Below are 24896 nucleotides of genomic sequence, written 5' to 3' on the forward strand. Positions count from 1 at the left end.
TTTATCGAAGAATGTCAAATATAAATTTTGATATCTAAAATTTAATAATATAGGTATGTAGCCAACTCCGAGTGTCCAAGCCACATGTAATCTACTGACCGTTTTTGTCAAATCCCCTCATTTTCCTTTGTTTGATCACCTCGCATAGAATGACCCATATTCATAAACTTAGAAATCTAAAATAATTGCTTGGCAGATAGGCAAAGTCGCCCCACTAGGTGGAATAATTCAGGTTTTTGAAAAACAATTAGGTAGGGTCGTTTGGGGTGTTTTAACACCTGGGGTAAAATGGGCAGGTACTTTATCTCGGAAAGTACCAGTTTCTCTGGTTTCACATTATTCTCAACTTCTTCCTTATCTTCTTACACCGTTATTAACGTAAAAAATTGAGCTTAATTTTGACAGGTGTTGCCAAATGTAAACGTAAACAAAACAACTGCCTAAAACGACACCAGATGTAATTTTTATGCTCTATGGTGTTTTTCCAGTGATTTAACAAACTTTTTATTCTAATTATTATGCAGTGCAGTGCATATTGTTGTATGCTGTGTGGGATGAAATAGACAGTTTTTTAGGGGTGAAATGTTCAAGTTGATTTCAAACCATTTCTTCAGTCTAATTGATTCTAGATACCGTAAAAGTACTAAAAAAATGTGCATGTGATGTTAAAACAAGAAAAGTCTACCGAAAAGCCCACTGTAGGCAATCAAGAATGGATATTGAGTACTTGAGAGTGTTTGCAATCCCGCCAATAACGTATGATCGCCAAAGGGAACATTCGCAACAAAAGTCAGGCCTTTTAATAATCGGGTTTCAATGTCTTTGAAAACAAACTGAATGGAATATTTCTCTGGTCATTTCCCCTCATACTCAGATTCATATTAAAATATGTGATTTTTGAGGCACTCGGGGCTGAATGTCTATGGTTGTGCAAAATGCAATGACACATTCATTTCGTTATCGTAAGTATTTTATCCCAATCGATATGTCGAACCGTCATTCTATCTTCAGCTTTAGGTTTGACCACCCTTTCTGAGCCATCAGAAACTAATGCAGGAGCACTTGCATACAACAAATGTGTAATAAGACTTTAAATAAGGTCTAGATTCATCGAAGTATGGTTTTGTATACTTGCGAAAAAACTAAAGTGATATTGGTATGATTTATGAACTGGCTCTTCCATTCAGATAGACGGAATTGAGCTCGAAACACTATTACTAATTAATATGTGTTCCTAAGTTATCTGTTATGAGCCACCGTATGTTATTTCGTTAAAAACAACAATTTTTTACACATTGTCCATTTCAGCCCAGTGGGTGTCCATATCACCAAAACAAAATGTTGATGCCAAAAAATAATTGTTTTTAATTTAACATATTTTAGCAAAACTAAGCTAGATACAATTGTTAAACTCCGCTGATAAACAGAAAACAAGTAAATCTCAGTATACGATTCAACTTTTTTGAGTTATGATGCATAGATTTTGGGATAATAAGTGATTTGCTTAGGGTGCCCACATTCCTCTTCTAGCAGGGTCCACGTTTCATGCCCATAGAGACCAACCGGTCTAATTAGCGTTTTGCCGAAGACTACAGAACTCAAGACTGGGCATTCTGTCGAATCTCGACGAACAGGGTGAACATGCCGTCTACGGATGACGGTGGTAACTTTTAGGTTGTATGTGTGCCATCACTCTAGCATCACAACCACAGTGACATCATTGCATGACACCATACATGAACATCACACGCATACATTCTTTCAGATGGTAGCGATCACTAACACTTATAAGCAGTGGAAACTCCCTTGGGATAAGAGATGGCGTTAGTAGTATCGTCCTTTGCTGTGTATATGCGAATCTTCTACTATGTCCAGTCTTGAGATCTGGTGTCTTCGGGTTTGCGCAAAGTGTGTACGGATACTCGGTTCATTCAACCCCAAAAACTTGTGGAGTAGTGCTTCCAGTAGTACCTGACTTCCACCGATAACACACTTTTTAATCTCACGGCTTTGCATTGTTGTCCTCCGTTGCTAGTAAGCCAGGGTACACAAGATAGACTCCTCAAATTCATCCCCGTCGAATACCACAGTCCTACCTAAACGAACGTAATAACTTCCAATGAATCTATTGGCTATTTTCGACGGTCGATATAGGCTTACTTGGGAAAGCACTTTGTAGATGGCATATAGTGATCCCTCATTAGTTCTCACAATCCAGCTTGTCACCTTTCTTGTAGTTTGTAGGTTGGACAAATAACCCCATTTTTCCATTCCTCCAGCCACTGAGAACATAATTTCGAATTTATTTAGTAAAATCATACAACTACATTCATAGTTGATAAAAAAGTCAATACCATTTAAAAACATTCGTTCTATCGCAAATGTTGTTATTACAATATTACGAATGATTCGTATTTGGTACGAGAACACATTCGTAGTACATTTTGCACCAGAACGCATTTGACACACGGTTATTATCTGGTATGACCTGCCTAATATGCAGTCGTCATGGTTTTATTGCAAAGCTGGCCTTCAAATCCCTGCCATGTTATTAGCTGAATGCTATTATTTTCTTTATTATTGAAGCCTCAAATTCACCTCTTGGACGCAAAAAAATGGTGCACTGGACAAAACTGTTTGTTTTTACAATATTACCATCAAATGAAGGTTTTGTAATGCTTTGCTTCCTGAAATCCAAATAAATCTGCAGGAAACCAGATTTTTAAAAAAATGAACATGTTTAAGCATTTTCCCAAATATCGTTCAAGTAAAATTTAAAAACGATCTTCTTCTGCTGTAAAAATTGGACTAACAAGTAAACATCACTATCGATCACCGGCTTGGGCTCAACCATATACGCCATTGTGGAATCCTATCGATTCAGAACTTCACTGCACTGCTAATACAGATGCAACCTGACGAATTTTTTTGAGAAAACTTGACTTGAAATTTGTATTAAAAAGTAAGTCAATGGAGACGTATGGTACATGATAATAGTGTAGAAGCACCTGAATAGAGCAGCAGAAGCACTGAGATACCGATTTGATTTTATTAGTCTATGTTACATATTAAGTCCACATTTCGGCGCAAAAAATTGTATTTATTTATTTGCCTCTTATTTTTCAGCATCTGTTCTGCTGGCAGGTGTTACTAATGCCATCCCTGTAATAAGCCGCGAGTCACTCCACAGTGTCACGATCGGCTCATGCACGTGGGTGATGAATCGTCCATGCCCTGATGAGGACGTAAAGTTTTATCTCTATACCCGGTCCAACCCGCAGGACCGCCAGTACGTACATATCGACGAGAGCTTGAAAAAATCCAATCTCAGCTCGTCGTACTTCAATCCGTCGCTGCCGACGAAAGTAATTATACACGGTTATAATGCAGACATGTTTTTGGCGCCACTGATTAACATGAAACAAGGTACCGTTTAATTTTCCTGTTTCATATAAAAAATTTCTGTCTTTACAGATACTTGAATTATTCCTACTTGTTATCTATGTCATTAGCCATATCTACTTTTTAAATTGTGTTTTAGAATACCTTCAACGCGCTAGCTACAATTTGTTCTACGTCGATTGGAGTCTACTGGGACCGGGTCCTTGCTATCCATCCGCGGTTCACAACACTAAACACGTGGGGACGTGCATAGCACAAATGGTACAACGGCTGCTGGATTCAGGAACGGACAACATCCATCTGATTGGTTTTTCGCTAGGCGCCCAGGTAACGAACTATGTAGCCGTCAAACTTCGACCTTTTAAATTGAAGAGAATAACCGGACTGGATCCTGCCATGCCACTCTTCATCACGGCCGATGCAAATGATAAACTGGATCCCTCGGATGCGGACTTTGTTGACGTGATACACACCAATGCTATGGTGCAAGGAAAAATAGAGCGATGCGGGCATGTGGATTTCTACATGAATGGAGGCATTATGCAGCCAGGCTGTTGGACACTAGGACAAAGTAAGCTTTCTTTAATAAATGATTCAAATTGACTTATTTATGACCACTTATTTTTCAGATCCAGTGGCATGCAGTCACCATAGGGCTCCAGACTATTTCGCAGAATCCATTCGTAGCCTGTCTGGATTCTGGGGATGGAAATGCAATAGTTACATCTATTACTTACTTGGATTTTGTCGTCACAAAAACTACCAAGTGATGGCAGGTGAAGATTGTACCCCAGGAACGGAAGGAATGTACATTGTGACAACGAATTCTGATTCTCCATTTGCCATCGGTAGATGGACCGATACGGTTGGTTTACAGAAAAAGGATCACGTGCTCAATAAATTTGGTTTAAATCGAGATCCATTCATAGGCGATATCGACCAATGGGGTAAATTAGACAGTAACTTCAACAACGTAGAACACTTCCCGACTCCCTATTCCCAAGACCCTAACAACGTCAACGGTGATGATTGGCCATATTTCAACCACATTGGAACCAACAAACTGACCAAAGAGTACATTAAACAAATTTTGGAACAGGACAAAAATAGGTACGATGATTCGGCAGCTGTAACGCAGTATGTCGCAATCCCTAGTGAGCTAAGCAATAACGTAGATCAGAATAAAAATGACCTAAACGATTTAAGAAGGCGCCTTCAACTAAAAGAAGCAAGCATTATGGAACATTACTCACTTCCAATATTCAATGCACAATGAAGTAGTCGTATGTTCACAAAAAACCATTACTAAAAAATAAAGAAGATAAATTTAACTTGAATGTGACAGTTTTACATTTCGAACACCATTATAAACTTATAATTTTTAGTTTGACCGATAACGTGGCGATACGGCTGAAAACCGTACTAAATGTCAACTATTATCAGGATTAATGGCTTTGTTAGGCTGTTCCACTGATAGATTACCCCGCCGAATTGGGGACTGCGTAAAACAGGTTGACTGCACTTTGAGTGACAGTGCAACATATTAAATTGGTCTCTACCGTCTCCCTGGTTCTTGATCACATAATGGCATTTCAATACAGGAAAAAATTAGTAGGCACATTAGTACGTTAGTTCTAAGCATAGCTAATTTCCGCAGCCGAACGAACCTGTTTCTAATCAATGCTGATAAGGATGATATAACTATTATAGTGAATGAAAAGAGTGGCAAGGAAAGGTGCGTTTTTCTCTTTCATTATGATTGACGCACGTCGGCGGGTATTAGAGAGGTTCAATCAAAGTCGGTTCATGCTATTAATTAATTTTGATGGAAAAATTATTTGAACAACAATTATGTTACTACTGCCATTGAATTGTAATCAAATATTGAATTTCAAATTGATATTAGGTATTTTTGAACTCAACAACATTCAACCTAATTTGAAGTTAAGTTATTGTAATGAAAACCAGTTTTTTGTCATTTACCTTTGACAAAAACCTATCATATGATTAATGTAGGTACCTGGGCAATGGGTTGCAAAAGTGATAACAACGCTACTTCTGGTATGAATGACTTTAAAACCTACCAGAAATTGAAAGAAATACGTCAGTTTCTTGCTAATTGTTGTAAAATAAACATCGCAACAATGCCAAGATTTGGTGTTTTAGGAACCATATTACTTATGGCCGTATTATCGGCATCCTCAGGTTAGTAAATTCAGTTGCAAATCAAAAAGTCAGCAAGATGGTTTGATGCATCGAGAACATATACTTTAACGTTTACCGGTGTATAATTTCGAGAAACCTAAACAAGTAACGTTATCTTTCCTTAGCAGCACAAAAAGTGTAAGAAATTAAAGTGCAGCAGTTAATTATTCTAGTTAAGTAGTTTATGTTAGAGGAAAGATGCACGTTACAAATTTGAATGGTTGCACGTCACAGGGCTGTTTCGTTCAATTTGACTCAATTTTGATTCATTTGACAGTACCGTCTCAGCCGAGCAAAATTTGACAAAGTTGCATATAGAACATTTATAGAACTTTATAGATCTTCTATTTTGTTGAATAAAGTTTTGCTGTATCTGTTGTAGTTACGATGCTACAATGCTAGTATGTCATTAGTAACTAAATGAACGTTCATTTAATCACTAATAAGGTACTAGCATTGTAGCACCGTAAACACAACAGATATAGTAAAACCTTTCTCAACAAAATTGTAGATAATAACTGGTTCTACAAATGTCCCATACATAACTTTGTCAAATTTTGCTCGGCTGAGACGGTACTGTCAAATGAATCAAAATTGAGTCAAAGTGAACGAACCAAAACAGGCTTGCCGGCCGACATGTACAGTATGTAATAGAAGATCGGGAACCTAACTTGTAACCTAAGGTGGATTAGCTTGTTTATACGTTATACTGGATGTTTTTTAACCCTATAGTGCCATAGTATTTTCTTAGATTTCAAGAACTTTTTAACTTATCATGGATTTCATGCTAGCCGTTGTTCAATTCAAATAATTCAAAAAAAGATGAAAGATTTTGTGCCCCGAGTGTGCTGGAGTATGCGAATTAATTTGTTTAATGTGGAATTCCAAGAAGCGATATTGAGGAAAAATGGTTTGGAAAAATTATGTGCGCCAAATAACGACAAGCAAAAAATCTGTTAACCACGATTCTATAAGGAGTAAAAAGCCCCAGAAGGAGACCAGAGAAGGTGAAGAATTTGAATAACTATTCCGAGCTAATAACACGCGCAACTCGGTCGACACCTGGGAGCAGTTTTTCGGTGAACACTTCGATGGCAAAGTTGTAGAAGCAGGCGGAACGTAAATTAACCTTGGAGCGCCCATGGAAGACAGTAATGTCCCAGCATTTAAACTCTAAGAAGTCAGACGAGAAATCGGGTTACTAAAGACCGACAAAGTTGCCGGGAAGGACCACCTACCAGCACTGCTTTATGAACATGACGGAGAAACCCAAGCAAAGGCACTACACTGGGTTATTTCGATGATTTGGGAGGAGGAGAAGCTACTGGAGGAATAGATGGAGGGATTGGCTAGTTTTATCTACAAACCATCGCAGAAACCGGCCAGATCCTGTTACGCCGATTGTCATCGCTACACAAGGTTTCGTAGCGAATTATTAGGACACATTCCAGCGTTACGGGACACAATTAGCACCCATTGTTACCCTGTGAATTGCCTAATGTTTCACCAAATTTTTGGCAAATACCTGTTGAAATAGTTGCTAAAAGAGTACTTCATTTTCCACTAGAATTAAATGAAACAGGAACTGATCTGCATAGTAGGGATAATGTCCTGTAACGCTGGAATGTGTCTTAGGCGGACTTCATGGAGTCTCACGGACTAAATTTTCACTATCCGACAGATCTTTCACATCTTTTTTGACTTCAAAGCAGCATATGATTAAGTTGATCGAGATGAGCTATGGCAGATAATGCACAAACACGGTTTTCCGGACCAACTGACGCGATTAATCATAGTTACACTGGATCGAGCGATGTGTTCCGTGCGCATCTCAAGGACACTCTCGAGTCACTACGAGGCGTGGCGAGGGTTGAGCCTATGTGTTGGCTAATCCTGAATGCTGATCAATATCGCTCTCGAGAGGATGATCCGAAGAGCGGGCATCGATACGAGAGGCACAATGACCTTGATATCATAGCCAGAAGTTTTGCGACAGCGGAGACAATCTACATTAGACTGTAAGTAGAATCTAGGAGGATTGAGTTAAAAATAAATGCGTCGAAGACCAAATATATGAAAGCGGTACCCGTTGACAACGACGAACTGGAAGTGATAGATGAGGTCGTGAATTTGGGATGGATGACGGCCGGGAACAATAACACTAGTCAGGAGGTCCAGCGGTGCATTCAAACGCGAAATCGGGTCGACTTTGCCCTTCGCAAAACGCTATATCGTGAAGCAAACGCCGTTATACAATGCCGACATTGATACAAAACCCTTATTGGCCTAATATTAGTTCTTTGTGGACTTCAGGCTATGACGCTGCTCACGAAGGACATACACACACCCTGGTCACAGTGGAAGGTGCGGACGTTATTTGACGGAGTACAAACTAAAACGGGGATTGGCGGAGGCGTTCATGTGTTGCAGGCACTGCTTGAAGAGATTCGCATCGTACATCTGGCAAAAGTCTGTAAGCTACAGAGGGTCGGACACGTCGTAAGGATGCCGGACGACAGTACAATGAAAACGGTTCTTTTCTTAACCCCATCGGCACCAAAAATAGAGGGGCACAACGTGCGAGATAGATCAATCTGATCAAAAAGAATTTATAATTTCTGACATGCTTGAAAAATGTCCGAAATTGGAATGTTTATTTGCTAAAGTTGTAAAAACAAGCAACTTTGTTAAAGGACTATCCATCTAAAAAATAGAAGATATCTATCTACATCGAGTGCGTACAGTTGAGCTTTTTTTTTTTGAAAGTTCTTTAAAAATTTGATTTTAATACTTAACTATTGTTAGTTACATTTTTCTACTGTTCTAGATAATTATCGAAGCACTCAAAACACACGTTTTGGGAGAAGACTGCAAATTTCTAAGACCTTTCCCTGCAAAGTTATCGCTTATTTGAATTTAAAATTGGGCAAGTGGAGACTTGAAATTAATACTTCATCTTGAAGCTTAGATCAATCATTACAAACTTGCATATGTTCCGCATGTCTTCACCAGCCCATGTACGGCAAGCATTCGTTTGTTGCGTTTTCGTGATCATAAGCTCTGGTCTTCTTCTTCTACCAACAGAGAGCCAAGCACAGGTAACAATTTAGGTTTTATTGCACTCTTATGATGGCATTTAAGACCAAAATTAGTCTTGAAGACCACCATAAGAGTACAATAAAACTCACACTGCTGCTTGGGGAGTGGCTCTTGCCGTATCAAAAATTCCTCCTCTGCGAATTTCTCCTCGAGGCTTTGTGACCAATATGAAGTTGTTGCCAGTATGTATGTTGACAAGTTATAGATATTGTGCGGTTGAGCCGAATATTTTGCGTTTCAAAATCCATAATTTTGTATGTGAATTTTCTAAATTTATTTTGAAAATTCTTTCAAATATTGTTCAAACAGTAAACTATTCAGTTAAGCAGAAGTATTTATGATACTAAACTTCCAACATAATGTTAGAAAAAACGCAGTATCAAAATAATGCATCAAAATAATGTTTTATTTTCTTTTTCCAAAAGTCGCAAGTAGAAATTAGTTAATCACTCATTTACGCATAATTTTTGAACTGCATGCACAAAAGATTATTGCTTAATGATGATAACAAAGCATTTTATTTCACGATAAATCAATGACTGAGTGTATTAACAAATCTGCAGCACGTGCATTTCACCTTTTCATTCATAACTATTAACTATCAAACGAAACATCCATTGAGAGTAAATTAATGGTGAACAACTAGACAATAGCTTGACCGGTGCTATATGGTATACGCGACTTGTTCCACCTATTTTTTGGGAAGTCGTGTTGCAAACAGCTTAGCTTTTAACGAGATTGAAGTCGTCTTGATAATATTGCAATTTACAAATTCTATCTCGGTTACAGTTTAAATTGTTCTCTTGAAAAAACTGACATAACAATGCATAATGAGATATTTCTGAACGATAAATTTTAAAATGTTGCCTGAATTTGGTAAATGAAAATTCCTCTGAACTCGAATCGTATACTGAGAGAACTTCCCACTTTCATCAAATTCAGAACTTTCAAGTGTGCTTATTGTAATAATGCCTGCCTTTTTACTGTGCTATAGAGTAGGGCGGGGTATAAGTGCGATGTTTGAAGTTGTCATCAATTTTCGTGAGAAAGAAGGACAACAACAAAATATCTTTTATAGTGATGAAGTAACTCAATGTCTTCGCATTCAACTATAAATCATCTGGAATAATAGTGTTATGCAAAATAAATTCTTCATTCTTCTGATCAAGTGCCGATTCGCACTTTTACCCCACTGGCGGGGCAAAAATGCGAATACCGCAGGGCAAAAGTGCGAAGCTCGAATCCTTGAAATTATCACACCAGTAGCTAACAAATTCATATTATCTTTAATCTGCGGTATGTTTCGGTAAGAAATATTCTCAATTTGCACCTTTCCTATTTTGCGCCGATGTATTTCAGGCTCCGCCAGATCGAAACTTTTCCAAACGTTTGTTTTTTGTATCATCAGCGGAAAAACATTGTTTTCCTTTGGCCAACATCTGTAGAGCACACAGTGTTCTGCAGATCTTCTATTTCTAGTATCTGTAATATAGTGCCTAAAGCTGTATATAATTAGCTATACATTTTTGCCTCGTCCATGAATCGCACTTTTGCCCCGTCAGTCAATCGCACTTTTACCCCACTAGGCGCTTGACGGGGTTTGATTAAATTATGGAAAAGCGAAATATATTTTGCAAATTCATTTCACCGTATTTTCAAAACAGATATGTGAGTGATGTAAAACGCTGCTACAAATTTTCAACAAGTAATATCCTCCTGTTGATATCGTATTTGCCGTATAACGAAAAATAACATCTAAACCATCCTAAAATAACATTTGCACATAACTCAGCAACTATGCTTCGTAAACAATCAAAGTTTACGTTAGATTCAAGCTGTCAAAGTAATCACCTATCCACGTCAATGTAGTCAATTTACTCGGTATCTGCGCAGATAAATCATTGAATCGCACTTTTACTCCCATCGCACTTTTACCCCTCCTTCCTCTACTGAATATTTTTTAACCTATTTTATGAATCAATATTTGTATCGTGTTTTGCGTGTATATCTAACTCACTACTAAGACTGCTCCATCGACTTTGATAATTTTTCTATACACACAGTTTAGCCCAAACCAACGATCAGTTATCAGCTTCTATATTCTAAGCTACTGCAACATTATTCACTGGCCGTAGCATAAGCTATCACCATCCATACAGAACGAAGTCCGAACACAAAAATGACAGTAACGGCTGAAGCGTGACCTGTTATGTGATTTTAACTGCCACAAACAATAATTTATATCTGGAAGATTTATAAATCACAGCCGAGTATACTTAGCCAATGAAAAAAAAACAATAACTTAATAATCGCCGAACGGAACGCACGCTCTGTCAGTGATGTATTGGACTGTACCAACAGAACGGTAATGATGGACGCGACGACCAAAGCGTGATTTTAATAGTTGCAATTTGAACTTCAATTGGAGTATTAGTTGGGCTTTTGCAGTGAGCCGACCTTTGATTAGAAGGTCGCTTCTTTTGGCTCATTTTCAGTAATTTGCAGTTGAAATAGTATGAACGGTGCTACCAGTAGCGGAACAGTGGAATAAGTTAACCAAAAGTTATCATGATTGACTTTCTGATCACTTTGGCGTGTCAACATTTACTACTGAAAACCATATTCAATTGTGAGAAATTATCGAGCAGCTGATGATGCTAAAGTGGATTACTAAAGTTTTATGTTCGGGTTTCCTTTTTCTCCCAGCAGTGAAGTGCGATATGGAGCAAATGAGAAGCATAGACCCAAGCTATGGTGTCACATGGATGTTCCTGCCGGATGATAAAGGAATACCACATGTTGTAAACTTAACTACGCCCAATGACACTTCACTGGAAAGGAACGGTAATAACTGTGATGACGATGTCACGTTCTACCTCCATAGACAGTGAGTACAAAATATAAGATGTAAAATTTTCTGGTCTTCGCAACATTAACTTTTTGCGTACATTTTAGACAAACCAAAAACAATCCCAAAGCATTTAAATTCATTAACGACCCAGCGGCTCCATTCCGACTTGATCCTTCGTACAATCCTAGCCTGCCTACAAAATTTGTTATTCATGGATGGCGTAACTCCATCAGCAGTCCCGTTAGTCAAGAGATCAAGAACGCATACCTCCAACGACAGGACATGAACGTCTTTGGTGAAGTTTCTTTATAATTGTGTAACAAAAAAAATCATGTATTCATAAAAAATTTATTTTCACAGTGGTGGATTGGAGTCCGTTGGCACACGATACGTTGTACTTCAAATCAGCTTCCGCTACTCGGGATGTGGGTCGGCATGTTGGTGCGTTGATAGATCGAATGGTTGCAGAACAGCGGACCAATCTAGACTCGGTCCATATCATAGGGCACAGCTTGGGAGCGCATACATCCGGATTTGCCGGAAGTTATGTCCGATCAGGTAAAGTTTCTCGAGTAACCGGGCTCGATCCGGCTCTGCCCGGTTTTACAGATAACCAGCCAGACCATTTGCTCGACCCAAGCGATGCGCGGTTTGTTGATATTATTCACACGTGTGCCGGTTTGCTGGGACACGATAAAAACCTAGGACATGTCGATTTTTGGCCGAATGGAGGACGCGCTAACCAACCTGGATGTGGGGGTATGAACGACTTCACAGGTGCTTGCAGTCACGGAAGATCATTTGAGTACTACACTGAATCCATTCACACACGAAATGCCTTCATGGCTTATCCGTGTAAAGATATGAAAGAGTATAACAGAAATAACTGCCGCGCTGAAGGTGTCCCGATGGGTGACGGAGTTCCGATAGATGCTCGAGGCACTCATTTTTTAGAAACTAATGCACCGCCCAAATTTAGCAGAGAATTAAGCTGATTAAGCTGCTTGTACTATTGAGATATACGTTTTTTTGGACCGTTTTATTATAATAAATAATCCGAATAGTTAACATAATCATTACTTTAAACGCATTTGAATTGAACAAGTTAAATAAAATTTAAACCTATTTTTGGTTACTCGCAACTTATGAACACGCGGTTTGTCAAGGAGATATCCATACCAATGCATTGGTACGTTAGTCAATCACATCCGTTCGGGCAATTATTTCATTTTCAGTGCCATTCATCAGTATATCTTCTGGCCGTGGTTTGATTTCATAGGCAAGAAAACCATCGACATCATCCAGGTCTTTAGAAGTGAATTTAACAGCTAACGTAGCACGTCCTACAAACTCCGGTGTTAAGCTAAACGTGTTGCTAATAGTCTCATCAACGGCCACCTCCGAATGCTAAAATCAGAAATCTTAATGAAAAATTCTTCTGTTGTTTGAGTCCCTTCATTATTTACCTTAAAAATAAATGGTTTCGCAATACCGGACCCTTCGACGTGGAAGATTCCTTTCCGAAGCGCTATCGGAAGTGGATTTAGTAGCGAAATCGTTATATCTACCGGGTTTTGGAAGACCGGAGTATCGGACAATTTTATCTTGATATCGGGCTTTCGAACTCGAAAATCATCCTGTGCGAAAAATTCATACTCAGTTTCCTCGACAGTTGCCAAACAGGAAATGTTAAACGCCGCCTGGTCACGAAGCTTTCTGTAGTACTCATCAAATGTGACTTCCATCCTAACAAAGTCTTCCGAATTTGGCTCAATAACGATACTAAATGGTTCCACTTTGACCGTTTCACGGTCTTTTCCTGTGTAGAGCACGGTGTCAACATTCAGAGAGCCATTTACCGTATGTGTTCGTTCTGATGAACGATTTTTGATTTGTAGAATCTTAAATAGAAACAAAACAATTAGGTAAGCACGGACGGGATAAATGGTTAAAACCGTAAAATAATTCCGTCACTTACCACTGAAAACGGCTCGCCAATTTTGATGTCGTCATGAAGCTCAAAGTTGAAATAAATCTCATTAAAATCTTCGTTCAGATAATATCTGCTAAAAGCACTATTAGCTTGCTTCAGTGCTTTCATCATGGTATCTCTTTCTTCCTGAGATTTCTCGGCAAACTTATAACTGCTGGTGATGTCTTCTCGTTCCCATTTTCCAACGGCTTTCGTACTAATAAAATGGCCAATTCCATACACATCCTTACGGAGCAGTTTCAAAGGATGAGCCGGACCAGTATAACGCCAAAATACTTTGTCCGCGTTTACTTCGGCAAACAGGAAGTTATTATCGTATGGTTTAGCGATTTCTCCCAATTTCACAGCTAAAACAGAAGCCGGCCCACAGCGAAACATCCCGTCGGATGTTTCCTGCGGAGTTGCATCGATCGCCTGCCAACCGCCGTAGTCACCATCAGAGCTCATTCCCAGATCAGGACGTAGCATCCAAACTTCGTTCCAAACGTGATAATTCCAGATCGAGTCCGAATTCAATTCCTCCATAACTCTCCCTTTTTCGTCGACAAAATAGTCCACCGTTAGGGACGCTTGGGTGTCGTGGGCACATGAGTAAGTCGTTACCACACGCGAAGGAATTCCAATTGCTCGGGCGACTGTAGAAAAATAGTGATTAATATTCATCAAAACTGCAGAAATTTTCACGCAATTGCCAACTTACTAGTGGAAACAACCCCAGAAAACACCCAACATTGTCCGAACTTTACTGGCTTTTGCTTCTTGTAGTACTGCTGCATTATCTCCACCGATCCAACCCACTTCGTTGGGGACGTTCCACCGGAAAAATCGCCACTCCAATTGCCGAGCAAGACACCGTCATCATCCGGCGAATTAACAGCTGCCGAAATAGCCCTACTGACACGAATGGGGTCACCCCGATGGGTGGCGGATACTTTCCCGACTTTCGCAATCACCATCAGAGAGCAATCCAGAATGTGTTTCTCAAATTGGCCAAACTTCCAAACCGACGGTCGTAAACGATTGTAGGACCCTCTCCAAATGAGTGTCGTATCATTTTTGATACATTCATCTCGAAGGGCCTTATCTAAAATGAAAATAACTTAAAGTGATATCCGATAATAAAATTTTAGTTAATGCTACCTTCTAAGTACACCTGATCGTCTTCGCACCACGGGTTGAACAGCAAATAGAACGGCTGAGGCAGCGAGTAACTTTTGCCATAACCTTCGGACAGCAATTTGGTATCAATATCCAGCTTCCATTTGGTAACCGGTGCGGTAACGGCTGATTTGACTAAAATCTCCAGCACGTCACCGCTCACAAAGTCAATCGCAGCTCCCCATTCCAGCGGATCCTCGATCATGTGTGGATACTGCTGCAATGCCACACCAACCAGCGTTCCGTGTCCGTGGGTTGGCCGTTCTTCGTCGTCTACGCTAAAAATCAGACTCATGGCATCCTGGCCCCGATCAAAAGGACGATCGCACATCAGCCGCAGGCGAAATATTTGACCCCTCCGTATTACCAATCGCGCCAGCGGACCGGTGTTACTGTCTCGGTTCATTAGCTCGAACCGTTTTGTGTGGTGCAGTTTTCCATTTTCTCCGATACATAAATCTACTGCTTTCACGGTAAGGACGTTCGCTGAAGGTGAGTCTGTAACAAAAACAAAGTTGATTGTCCATTATTCATGCGCGGGCCACTAATTATCATTAATACTTTATCAGGAAATGAAATGGAAATGATTTTCTCCCGTACCTGCTCTTCTAAATATACGGGCTAATTACTACTTGTTTCCAAACAGAATGAAAAGCAAGGTTGGTCATGAAATGAAGCGAATAACCACCAACTAGTTCGAAAGGTATTTTTAGACAAAACGCTCTCCAAGGCGTGTGTAATCTAATACGTTCAGCGTTAAGATTGCACTGTTGCAGCATACTGTACTTTTCGCCCTAATAATTTTCGGATATTTCAAACAAAACGATGTGATTTACAAGCCGCTTATAGAACAACTGGACTATCCACGCGTTTTATATTTTTTATCAAGAATATCCATTATTCGTTATGTCGTAGACAAACGTCGACAAGATAATGAACCCGGAGAAAACTGGAAACCCCATTTGCAGATTTAAAAGACACAACCAATTAACAAAGCAAATAAGTAGCTGATCATTTATAGCGCATAACAATTTAATGATCATTATTTAACCATAGATAAAAGTCATCGCCAAGCGGATGCTCTCACGGTAGGAGGCTCACACAGATGCTGTCAGTCAATTCAGTTCGATTGTTGGCAATACCGTAATTAATTGTCATGATATAATGATCCCAAGTATGTGACAAGTATGTGACACAACGCTCTGTGAGATTTGTGAGTTTCATTAATACCCAGATAAAAGAAAAGTAGGGTTTATTTCTAATTCCCGTCGTAGTAAGTAAAGCCATTCTAATTTTCATCATTTGTTGGATGGATTTAATGAATACTCCAAAAGTTCTTGTGCTGATTTCACTCAAACACACTTACCTTCCGATCCGTGAACTTTGAAATCACGGAAAAGCGATTATTAACCCTTTATAAGGCCGCAGCAATAAAATTGCCACCAACGAAAAATACTTGTTTTGCGTCTATAATGACATCAATATAATTATCGAAGCAAAATAAAAAATGTTTGTTGGTGGCAATATAGTTGCCACTGCCTTATAAAGGGTTAAAGCATATTATTGAAATTACGCAACTGACTTTATTTCTTATATTCGTCGTACCGTTTTAAAATTCGTTCATCAAAATTTTTCGTCGTCCAAACTAAAAATCACAATAAAGTTTACGAAACTAGCGCGCATGTATTTGTGTAGGACGGCATCACAAATGTTATTCTGCAAAACTTCTGCAGGTCATGCCAGTTTTCCCGGCTGTAGAATAACGACAATGCGTTGCGTGGATTATTTCCATTTTATGAATGACGGAAATTGAAACGATTAGTCGACATTTTCTTCTTCGTCGCACGAAAAAACGTAGGAAACTTGGCTGCAAGGAATTCTTTAATGAAAAAAAGTATTCAAATAGATCTCAGCACACTTTGATTGATCGCGTATGATAGTCAACAAACTAAAATATTAGGGAATTACTAATTTTGCATTATGTGTCATAAAAATCGCTGATATGTTGGATAGGACGGGAATAGGCAATTACGACGAAGCAGCAACATACCCTACTGAGTGGTTGATAGCAAATTTTGTTTATTCAAAAAGCTGTACTTTTCCTTTCTTTACGGCACAATATAATGCTTTTAACGAGTTGGAGAAGAATCCCATATTTTTGTATTTCATTACAAATAAATGTACAATCATACCACAGTTTTGGATAACCCACAGCGTCGATACTCTAGCTGCTAAGGTCTTGCACCTTTTGTGACTGGCTTTGATATGTATTGCACATTGTAAATTGTAAATAAGGCATTTCACATTAACGCATATGCGGTTTTTTGGGAAAAACATGTTATGTCAAAATAGCTCAAATTTAAAAGCACGCATTGCAGATAATAGTATTTATTAACGGTTTTAATTACTATCTTGCTTAGAAATAGTCCATGTTTTTGCTGTTTTGTACATATACTTTTGTTTCCTACCATTTGCCTGTAAGAGGTAAGGCTCAAATAATTTTCAATGCATATCGTATAAAAATAAAATTTGACTGTTGCTTAAAGAAATCTAAATCTCTTGAATTGAGACCTATCGAATTCAAAGCTGTCATGTTTTTTGTACTCCAATTTTACTGACATATTTGACTGTACCACCGCAGACAAGCGAAATTTGAAAAAGTTTTATATGGAACATTTACAGAGCTAATTATTTTCTGCAATATTACTGAATTAGGTATTGCTCTATCTTCTGTTCACACTCATTGAAGCATGAAGAGTGCCTCTTGTAGGATTTGCGACAAATTTGTCCAGAGAATATTTTAAAAATTTACACACTGTTCTACTATGCTTGGCTTAAGAGTCAGAGCAAATTAGAAACTTTTATTTGAAACTTTCTGGAAAAATGGGAGACCTCGAATTATTAAAATATTGTGTTTATTCATAAGCCCATTAACTATACCCGAATGCAAAATTTCGTAAATCCAACTTCTCTTTGGAGATTTTGTGAAAGCTTTTTCCTGATAACATTTTTCCTGGATAATTAAGAAAATTTATAAATATTATCACGGTGTTCCGTTTTTGAGCTATATTGAGACTATCTAGAAATGTTCCGGATTAACTTGCCATTGGGGGAAATGGCCGCTTTGCGACTTAGACTAAAATATATCACGCGAGATCTCATATCAAACTAGAGTTCAAAAACTAGTCCAATGAAGACAAAATCAACTACGTAGGGCCGCGTCGGTCGTAACTGGACATGTTCCGGAGACTCTCGAAAACCCCTAGACAAGTGGCAGGTTTAGAACATGAACAAAAACTCGTCATACGAAACCTCAAATCACACTAAAATTCTGAAGATAGATCCGTGTGAGCCAAATTAAAACCCCAGGGGCAGCAATGGCAATACTCTGGAACGAGTGATGTGTTACGTACACGTTTCGGGAACACTCTCACGTCCTTTCGAATCGCGCAGAGGGTTACGGCAAGGGGATGGACTGTGCTGTATGTTATACAATATCGCTATTGAAGGTGTGATCCGGCGAGCGGGCATCGAAACGAGAGGAACGATCTTCAGCAAAAGTAGCCAATTCCTAGCCTTTGCAGACGACCTCGACATCATTACTAGAAACCGTGAGACGGCGAAGGCAATCTTCGCCAGACTAAAAACGGAGGCTAGGAGGATAGGGTTACAAATTACATTTAATGCGTCAAAAACCAAATATATGGTAGGAAGAGGCTCCCGAGAAAGTAACGTTTGCCTCCCACGGACAATGACTATTGACGGCGATGAACTGGAAGTGGTTGATGAGTTCGTATATTTGGAATCTCTGGTCACCGACGAAAATAATACGAGTAAGGAGATCCAACGACGCATTCAAATTGGAAATCGAGCCTACTTCTCCCTCCGCAAGACGTTTCGATCAAGGAGCATACGCCGCCGCTCAAAGGTGACGATGTACAAAACGCTAATAAGACCGGTAGTCCTCTACGGACTTGAAACAGTAACTTTGCTTACGGAAGACATACGTGCACTTGCCGTTTTTGAACGAAAGGTGTTGTGGACTATTTTTAGCGGAGTGCAAACGGAAAGCGTAGAGTGGCGGAGACGTATGAATCACGAGCTACAGGCACTGCTTGGAGAGATTCCCATCGTACACCTGGCAAAAGTTGGGAAACTACGGTGGGCCGGCCACGTCGCAAGGATGCCGAACGACTGTGTAGTGAAATCCGTTCTCTTCAAGAACCCCACCGGCACCAGGAATAGAGGGGCTCAACGTGCACGATGGCTCGACCAGGTTAAAACCGAGTTGCATGTGTCGAGACGCGCAACGAATTGGCGACGAGTAGCCCAGGACCTAGTACAATGGAAAGGAATTCTTGATACGGCAAGAACCACCCCGGGTCTCGGCTGAATAAGTTAATAGTTAAGTTTGGGGCAGCAATGACCAATTACGAACATTGTTTTTAAAATATGCACCATACTGTGTTATTGTATTGAAATTTTATATAGAGAAGTTTTTATAGAGTAAGTAATATCGTAATCGTAAATAAAAAAAATTATTATCAATATTTTAAACATATGCACGTATACCACTCTGGTACACGACGATTTATTTGCAACTTTCGATGTGACTGAAGCAAATTGATCATAGACTTTCCTCGAAAAGAAAGATAGAACGAGAGAATAACGAAGCGATTGCCATCGCTCGTGTCACCTCATGGTCACACAATTAAGTCCAAATGCAAATGACATTTATTCTTTCTTGCTACTGTGTATGATTTCATCATACGAGTAAATAATCAAATATCATAGCCACGTAAGAGTAACGGAAGGCAGTTTTCCATGGAATTTTTTAACTTCTAAAAAATGGTCTGTTTTTCTAGACCCGATTCTGTTCCTATTTATTATCCACTACAGGGCAAAAGCGTAGGATTTTAACGGGAAATTAGCAGTCATCAACTTTTCGTCGGAGAGCCCAATTTCGGAAGCAGTTTTTGGGCCCAAGCGCGGGGTTCTGTTTGTAAAAATTTAAATACTGATTTCTTCTTGTCAATATGAACACAGCGAATATATTTCCATGAACAGAATTTTTGTCTCAAACAAAAAAACTGCTTTTGAAATTGACAGAATCGATGACTGCTAATTTCACCTTAATGTTAAATTAGATCGCAAGTAAACTCGCGATGATATTTTTAATTGGTCACACTATTTTCGAAATTGATATTTAAAAAAAAAGTATCGTTTCTCAATACCATCCCCGGTCATATATTTGCAACAAACTAGCGGCTAAATTGGAAAAAATAAATATTGAAAAAACATATGAAAATAGTAAAAACAATTACAAGTATGATTAGTTTGCCTGCATTCAGCTTTAATACCCGCAGAAGTTGCAGACGATTTATTATTAAAAATAACGTAATAGGTCAACAAGCATGAACCTATAATTGAAATTGAACCATAAATTATAGCGGGTGCCATCATTATCAGTCAACGGCTAGAATTCAAAACAGATCGAAGTGAATCAGACTATCATACCAAGTTATTCTGATTATAACACTGGATGGGGAATTCCCATTTTCAATAGGCCACTAAGATTTAGTATGAGTAACAAATTATTGGTGTCGCATGCTGTATTTGGTGTCCAGAAAAATGGTTTCCTAACATTAATACTATTCGATTACCATTACAAAATGTTGGCTTCAGTCTGATCCAGTTCAATCAGTTCTGTCACAGAAAAAAATATGACTTAATTTATTGCATACAGATATTGCCGATTAAAGGAAAATGGCAAATAGTTGATTCGCGTATGAAAGTATATTTCAAAGGCATCATCTTCCAAATAAGGCAACAACCAGCTAACCACTTTTCAACTCCGACAGAAACTGAACGTTCGTTGAGAAAATTAATAATTTTCTGTTGATTTAATTTAGACAATCAATCATGGAAAGCCAATCAATGGTCCTGGCCCAAACAGTTTCCTAGAGCAAGCGTGAGAACCCAGTGAATCTGGTCAAGGTCGCCTCATGAAAACATTTACAATGTGTTGTCAGAAGAATGGTCACTTCCCGAAGGTGCTTTCATGCTTAAAAATAGCACCTACACTGAAAGCTGACGCCTGGCACACCGCGCGATTCGATCGAATGATGCGTGCTTCCTAAGCGCCACGCGAGTGGTCTGTCCTCGCGGTGTGGCGGTGGGTAGCGGATGGAACAACGCGAATCAAAACAATCGCTGTGGCTGCCTACAACACCCACGGAACGCGACTGCGTGTGCTTCGCAAGTCGCGTTAATTCAAATTAGCGAATTAGTCATATTTTGGTCGGCTGAAAACGAAGAACAGAACCACCCATTAGCAACGAAATTGCAAATTGCACGTTGGTTAAACAGTGCGCGATTACTGATCGGTTGGTGTTTGCACGGGCAAACATCAATGCCACATGATTGGACAATGCAGATGTAATACGCCAAAGATCTATAGTTTCTTGCTGGTAGTAGAAAACGATTTGAAAACATCAAATTATATATAGACAGCAGCACAATTTTTTTCTGTTTATTTTAGCACTTGCTATTTTTTCTTCAGTTTCAAAGAAGCAAGGAGAATAAATCTAGTTGCAAACTTAATTTGAAAATAACAGAAATAACATGGCGACATCCATTTAGTACGTCACGCAAATTTTGACCAAAATCAACCCCCCCTCCCCCCCTCGTCACATTTCGTCACACATTCGGTGACCCCCCTGAGAAAGTACGTCACGTCACGGCAACCCCCCCCCCCCCCCTCCTTCACAACAAAAAAATTAAATATTCATTTCAACCTTTTTATTTAAAGCTATCAAATGAATTTCAGCAAATAAAAAAAGGAAAATTTTTGAGCTTATGAGTCATCGATTCATGGATTTTGAAAATATCAGAAGTCGCTGATGTGTCGTCGATGAATGTTTCGCGCATATCCACGTCCTTTACATCCATCCACTCAAATTCGTCTGATCTAGTTGAAACAATCAGGACTTCCTGCTGACGTCTTGCAGCAACACGCCTTGGAAGAACTTTTCTGACGGATTTCGTCATTTTGTGTATTCATTCAATCGTGCAATCATTCAACACTACCTTAGAAGCGAAATTTAGTCCGCAAGTGGCATAAACTCTATTCTTCAGAGAGCTTTTGAGTGAGGGGCAGTATAAATTATACTGAAAAACCTTAAAAGCAGCAGTGGAACTTCGGTATGAGTTTATGTTAATCGATTGAGTTCAGCACGAATATCAAGGGAAAACATTGCCATGGGTCTCTGGTAGCACCCCGTAGCCTCTCAGGAGTTTGTGCGACTGCTATTTGCGGTTGCAAAAATCTTTTAGGCAAGACGGTACTCAAGTAGCTCTTCAGCGGTGTACTGCATATTCTGTAAAGCCGTAATGGAGAGTTCATACTACATAGAAGAATAAATGAGTGCTGTTCACACATATATGTTGAAAAAAAGTTTTCATTCAAAAAATTTAACTATTTATTTTAAAATTCATCAGAACGTTAATTTTATAGAAACCTTCAATAGTTGTATCTTAAAAGGAAGGCTAAATTATAATATCCCGAATAAATTTTCCATTTGATTTTTTTTTCATGTGACGTCACATAACTTCAAACCCCCCCTCCCCCCTACGTCACAAATCGTCACGATTAGGTCTACCCCCCCTCCCCCCTATAAGCGTGCCGTACTTTATGGATGCCGCCCATGACTGTTGACGTATTTGTAACCTCGCCTCGTGCCGGTAATCGGCAACCAACATGCCGTTCCCGAATCTACGTGCTTGAAACGAATCATGACTAGAAATTCGCAGTCGATTTACAATACCTATAGGTAAGCACACCCTGTTTGCAACATCATATGGGTCTTCGGAGTTCACATATGCACATAGGAATCGAATTATTCAGAGATATACGGATCATTAAAAATCGGACCATTGAGGAAATATCTCGGTAATGGGTTATGATTATGAAACAAACGAATGCTTCCATTTGTCAGTCTATTAAGTAATGTAATACGACTGTCTATACATCGCATTTTTTATTTCACTATTCTATCGGAACGGTTGTCTGATGACGTTCAAAGTTCTACCCACTCCATCAGTCATTAATTCCTCTTACATATTCACTGCAACGAACAAACAAATCGTTTCTGTCCCGTCTGGGCTGGACTCAATCGAAAGTCGGCTCCCGTAGTCCGCCACATATCTCACAAATGATGTAATCGTTTCTAACAATATATACTTCAGATACCTGCACTGACGCACCAAAAAAAATCAAATGTTTACCTTCTGGCGGCGACCAATGCACCATCGGTCGTCGTATCCGCTTCCGTCTCCAGGATGTAGGCAGAAATCGTTCCACATAGTCGTATAGGTAGCTCATGTTCTTCTATTACACGATAAATAGTTGCGTTTGTCAACGATTCACACTAGCCACCGTTTCATCAATCGATACTCCTCGACTAGTCCACGCGCGATTGAAAATACAACTGGTAGCAATGCAGATCGCGACCGATTTTCTTATACAGAATCTCTCCTCACAAATGAATCTAAAGAGAATCAGCCGCCTGCTGGAATGCAACAAACTATACATCGCTTAACACATACTTTACATCCGAAGTTTGGCTCTGTCTCACGCCTCCTAGCGTGCATCTCATAGATCAAATTATCCGCGCCTTATGAATGAACGTGCCGCCATGCGCGCCAGTTTACGCCGCCAGTTCAGGAAAGAGAGAAGCCGATCGTTTGATCGCCAGACTCGACCACACAAGAGAATCACGGATACATAGCCGTCGCCGCTAATGACGCTGTGGAGTGGAATCCCCACCGGCAAACCATGATTCTCTCGCAGCTTTGTATCCGCCGGTCATCCCGGACGGTGTTACATCGACGGAAAGGAATAGTCAGCGGACCATTCATCGTCGCTTCGTCGTTCGCTCTTCTCACGAATGGACTGCTGATTCATGGTGTCAGAAACGCTTTAACGTCATTGTTGATCGCTTGGTATGGCGTGCCCCCAGAGGCCGTAAAAGAGTTAGGGCACGCAAAATTACAACAGCGAAAAATCGACGCAAAGACGCAACTATGATGTCATACCTAAATGCGACACGACAATGAATTGGTTGCGACTAATGGTACTTAAGTTTTTTTCTACTTCAGCTTTAGGTTTCCAACAACAGCACTAAAATAAACAGTACCAAAAAACGACTGCCCAGTAATAGATATTTCGTGACGTGATCTTCTTTTAAATTTTATTTTTCTTGTGTACGTTCTTCGCGCAGATCTAGAATACTTAGGTGTATGATTGTTTTCATCCAATTCTGCTGGCCGGATCATTACAAAATATATATCCAAATACGCAAAAAAGCCTATAGAATCTAAATCTGAAATAAAACATAGCGATTTTTTGACGTCTTTTATTTCTATTTTATCTATATAGGGGAGCACTTTAGAAAAACGAAAAGGGAACATGTAACGAAAAGTGGTTATAGTTTGCACGCTTATAACTCAGTCATCCGTCTATAGAATCTAGAGATATTGGTATCAATCGATTGGAAATTTTTCAAAAAAAAAACACTGCCACTTCTTTTACTGCTTATCGTCATTCGGTCGCGACACATCGGCAGGAAAGGTTGTATTTGAAACATTGCTTCTGCTTGCCTGCCTTTTGCTGCGCATCGTCATTCGGTCGCGACGCGACGCATCGGCAGGAAAGGTTGTATTTGAAACATTGCTTGCCTTACGGTGCGCATTGTCATTCGGTCAGCGGCTTTCGTTGGCGACACATCGACAAGCAGCTAGCTTGCGACACACCGGACAGGCAGCTTTCGAGTCACATCAGTGGCATAATTTTAAAGGTTTTATTTGAAACATTGCTTGCCTTACGGTGCGCATCGTCATTCGGTCAGTGGTTTGGCGACACATCGGCAAGCAGCTAGCTTGCGACACATAACGTCATCATAACATAACATCATAAACTTAAAAGTCTATCTTGATTATAGATCCTACCAGTAAGGTTTGTCCGGTAAAAAGTATTCCCACCATTAATCCACACATCAATAACCTATCTGATGGACGCAAGTAGACAATGGACACCACGAGTCAGAAATTAGAGAATTTGAGATTAACAAACGGACCTTTTTAAATTAGCTGAAGAGTTGAAATTATGAATTTCTCACAGGTAAGAAC

General features: G+C 39.5%; 2 protein-coding genes across 2 annotated transcripts in view; one reads left to right on the top strand and one right to left on the bottom strand.

Moving 5' to 3' along the window:
- LOC128740753 (uncharacterized) overlaps positions 1–12552 on the top strand; it is a 15714-nt gene extending 3162 nt beyond the window's left edge. Inside the window, exons 2-9 of the mRNA XM_053836318.1 lie at positions 3127–3426; positions 3542–3973; positions 4032–4669; positions 7921–8080; positions 11270–11335; positions 11416–11593; positions 11662–11852; positions 11918–12552. Of these exons, the coding sequence (XP_053692293.1) occupies positions 3127–3426; positions 3542–3973; positions 4032–4669; positions 7921–8080; positions 11270–11335; positions 11416–11593; positions 11662–11852; positions 11918–12552 (2600 nt within the window). The remainder of the gene's footprint in view (positions 1–3126; positions 3427–3541; positions 3974–4031; positions 4670–7920; positions 8081–11269; positions 11336–11415; positions 11594–11661; positions 11853–11917) is intronic.
- Positions 12553–12698: 146 nt separating this feature from the next.
- LOC128742645 (annulin) lies at positions 12699–23105 on the bottom strand. Its single transcript, XM_053839069.1, has 6 exons — positions 22995–23105; positions 14691–15206; positions 14251–14634; positions 13536–14185; positions 13024–13458; positions 12699–12964 (listed from the first exon to the last, which is right to left on the bottom strand). Exons 1-6 carry the CDS (start codon positions 23089–23091, stop codon positions 12752–12754), a joined length of 2295 nt encoding a protein of 764 aa, XP_053695044.1. The 5' UTR covers positions 23092–23105; the 3' UTR covers positions 12699–12751.
- Between the last annotated feature and the right edge of the window lie 1791 nt (positions 23106–24896).

Source organism: Sabethes cyaneus, chromosome 3, assembly GCF_943734655.1.
Source record: "Sabethes cyaneus chromosome 3, idSabCyanKW18_F2, whole genome shotgun sequence".
Classification (NCBI taxonomy): Eukaryota; Metazoa; Arthropoda; class Insecta; order Diptera; family Culicidae; genus Sabethes; species Sabethes cyaneus.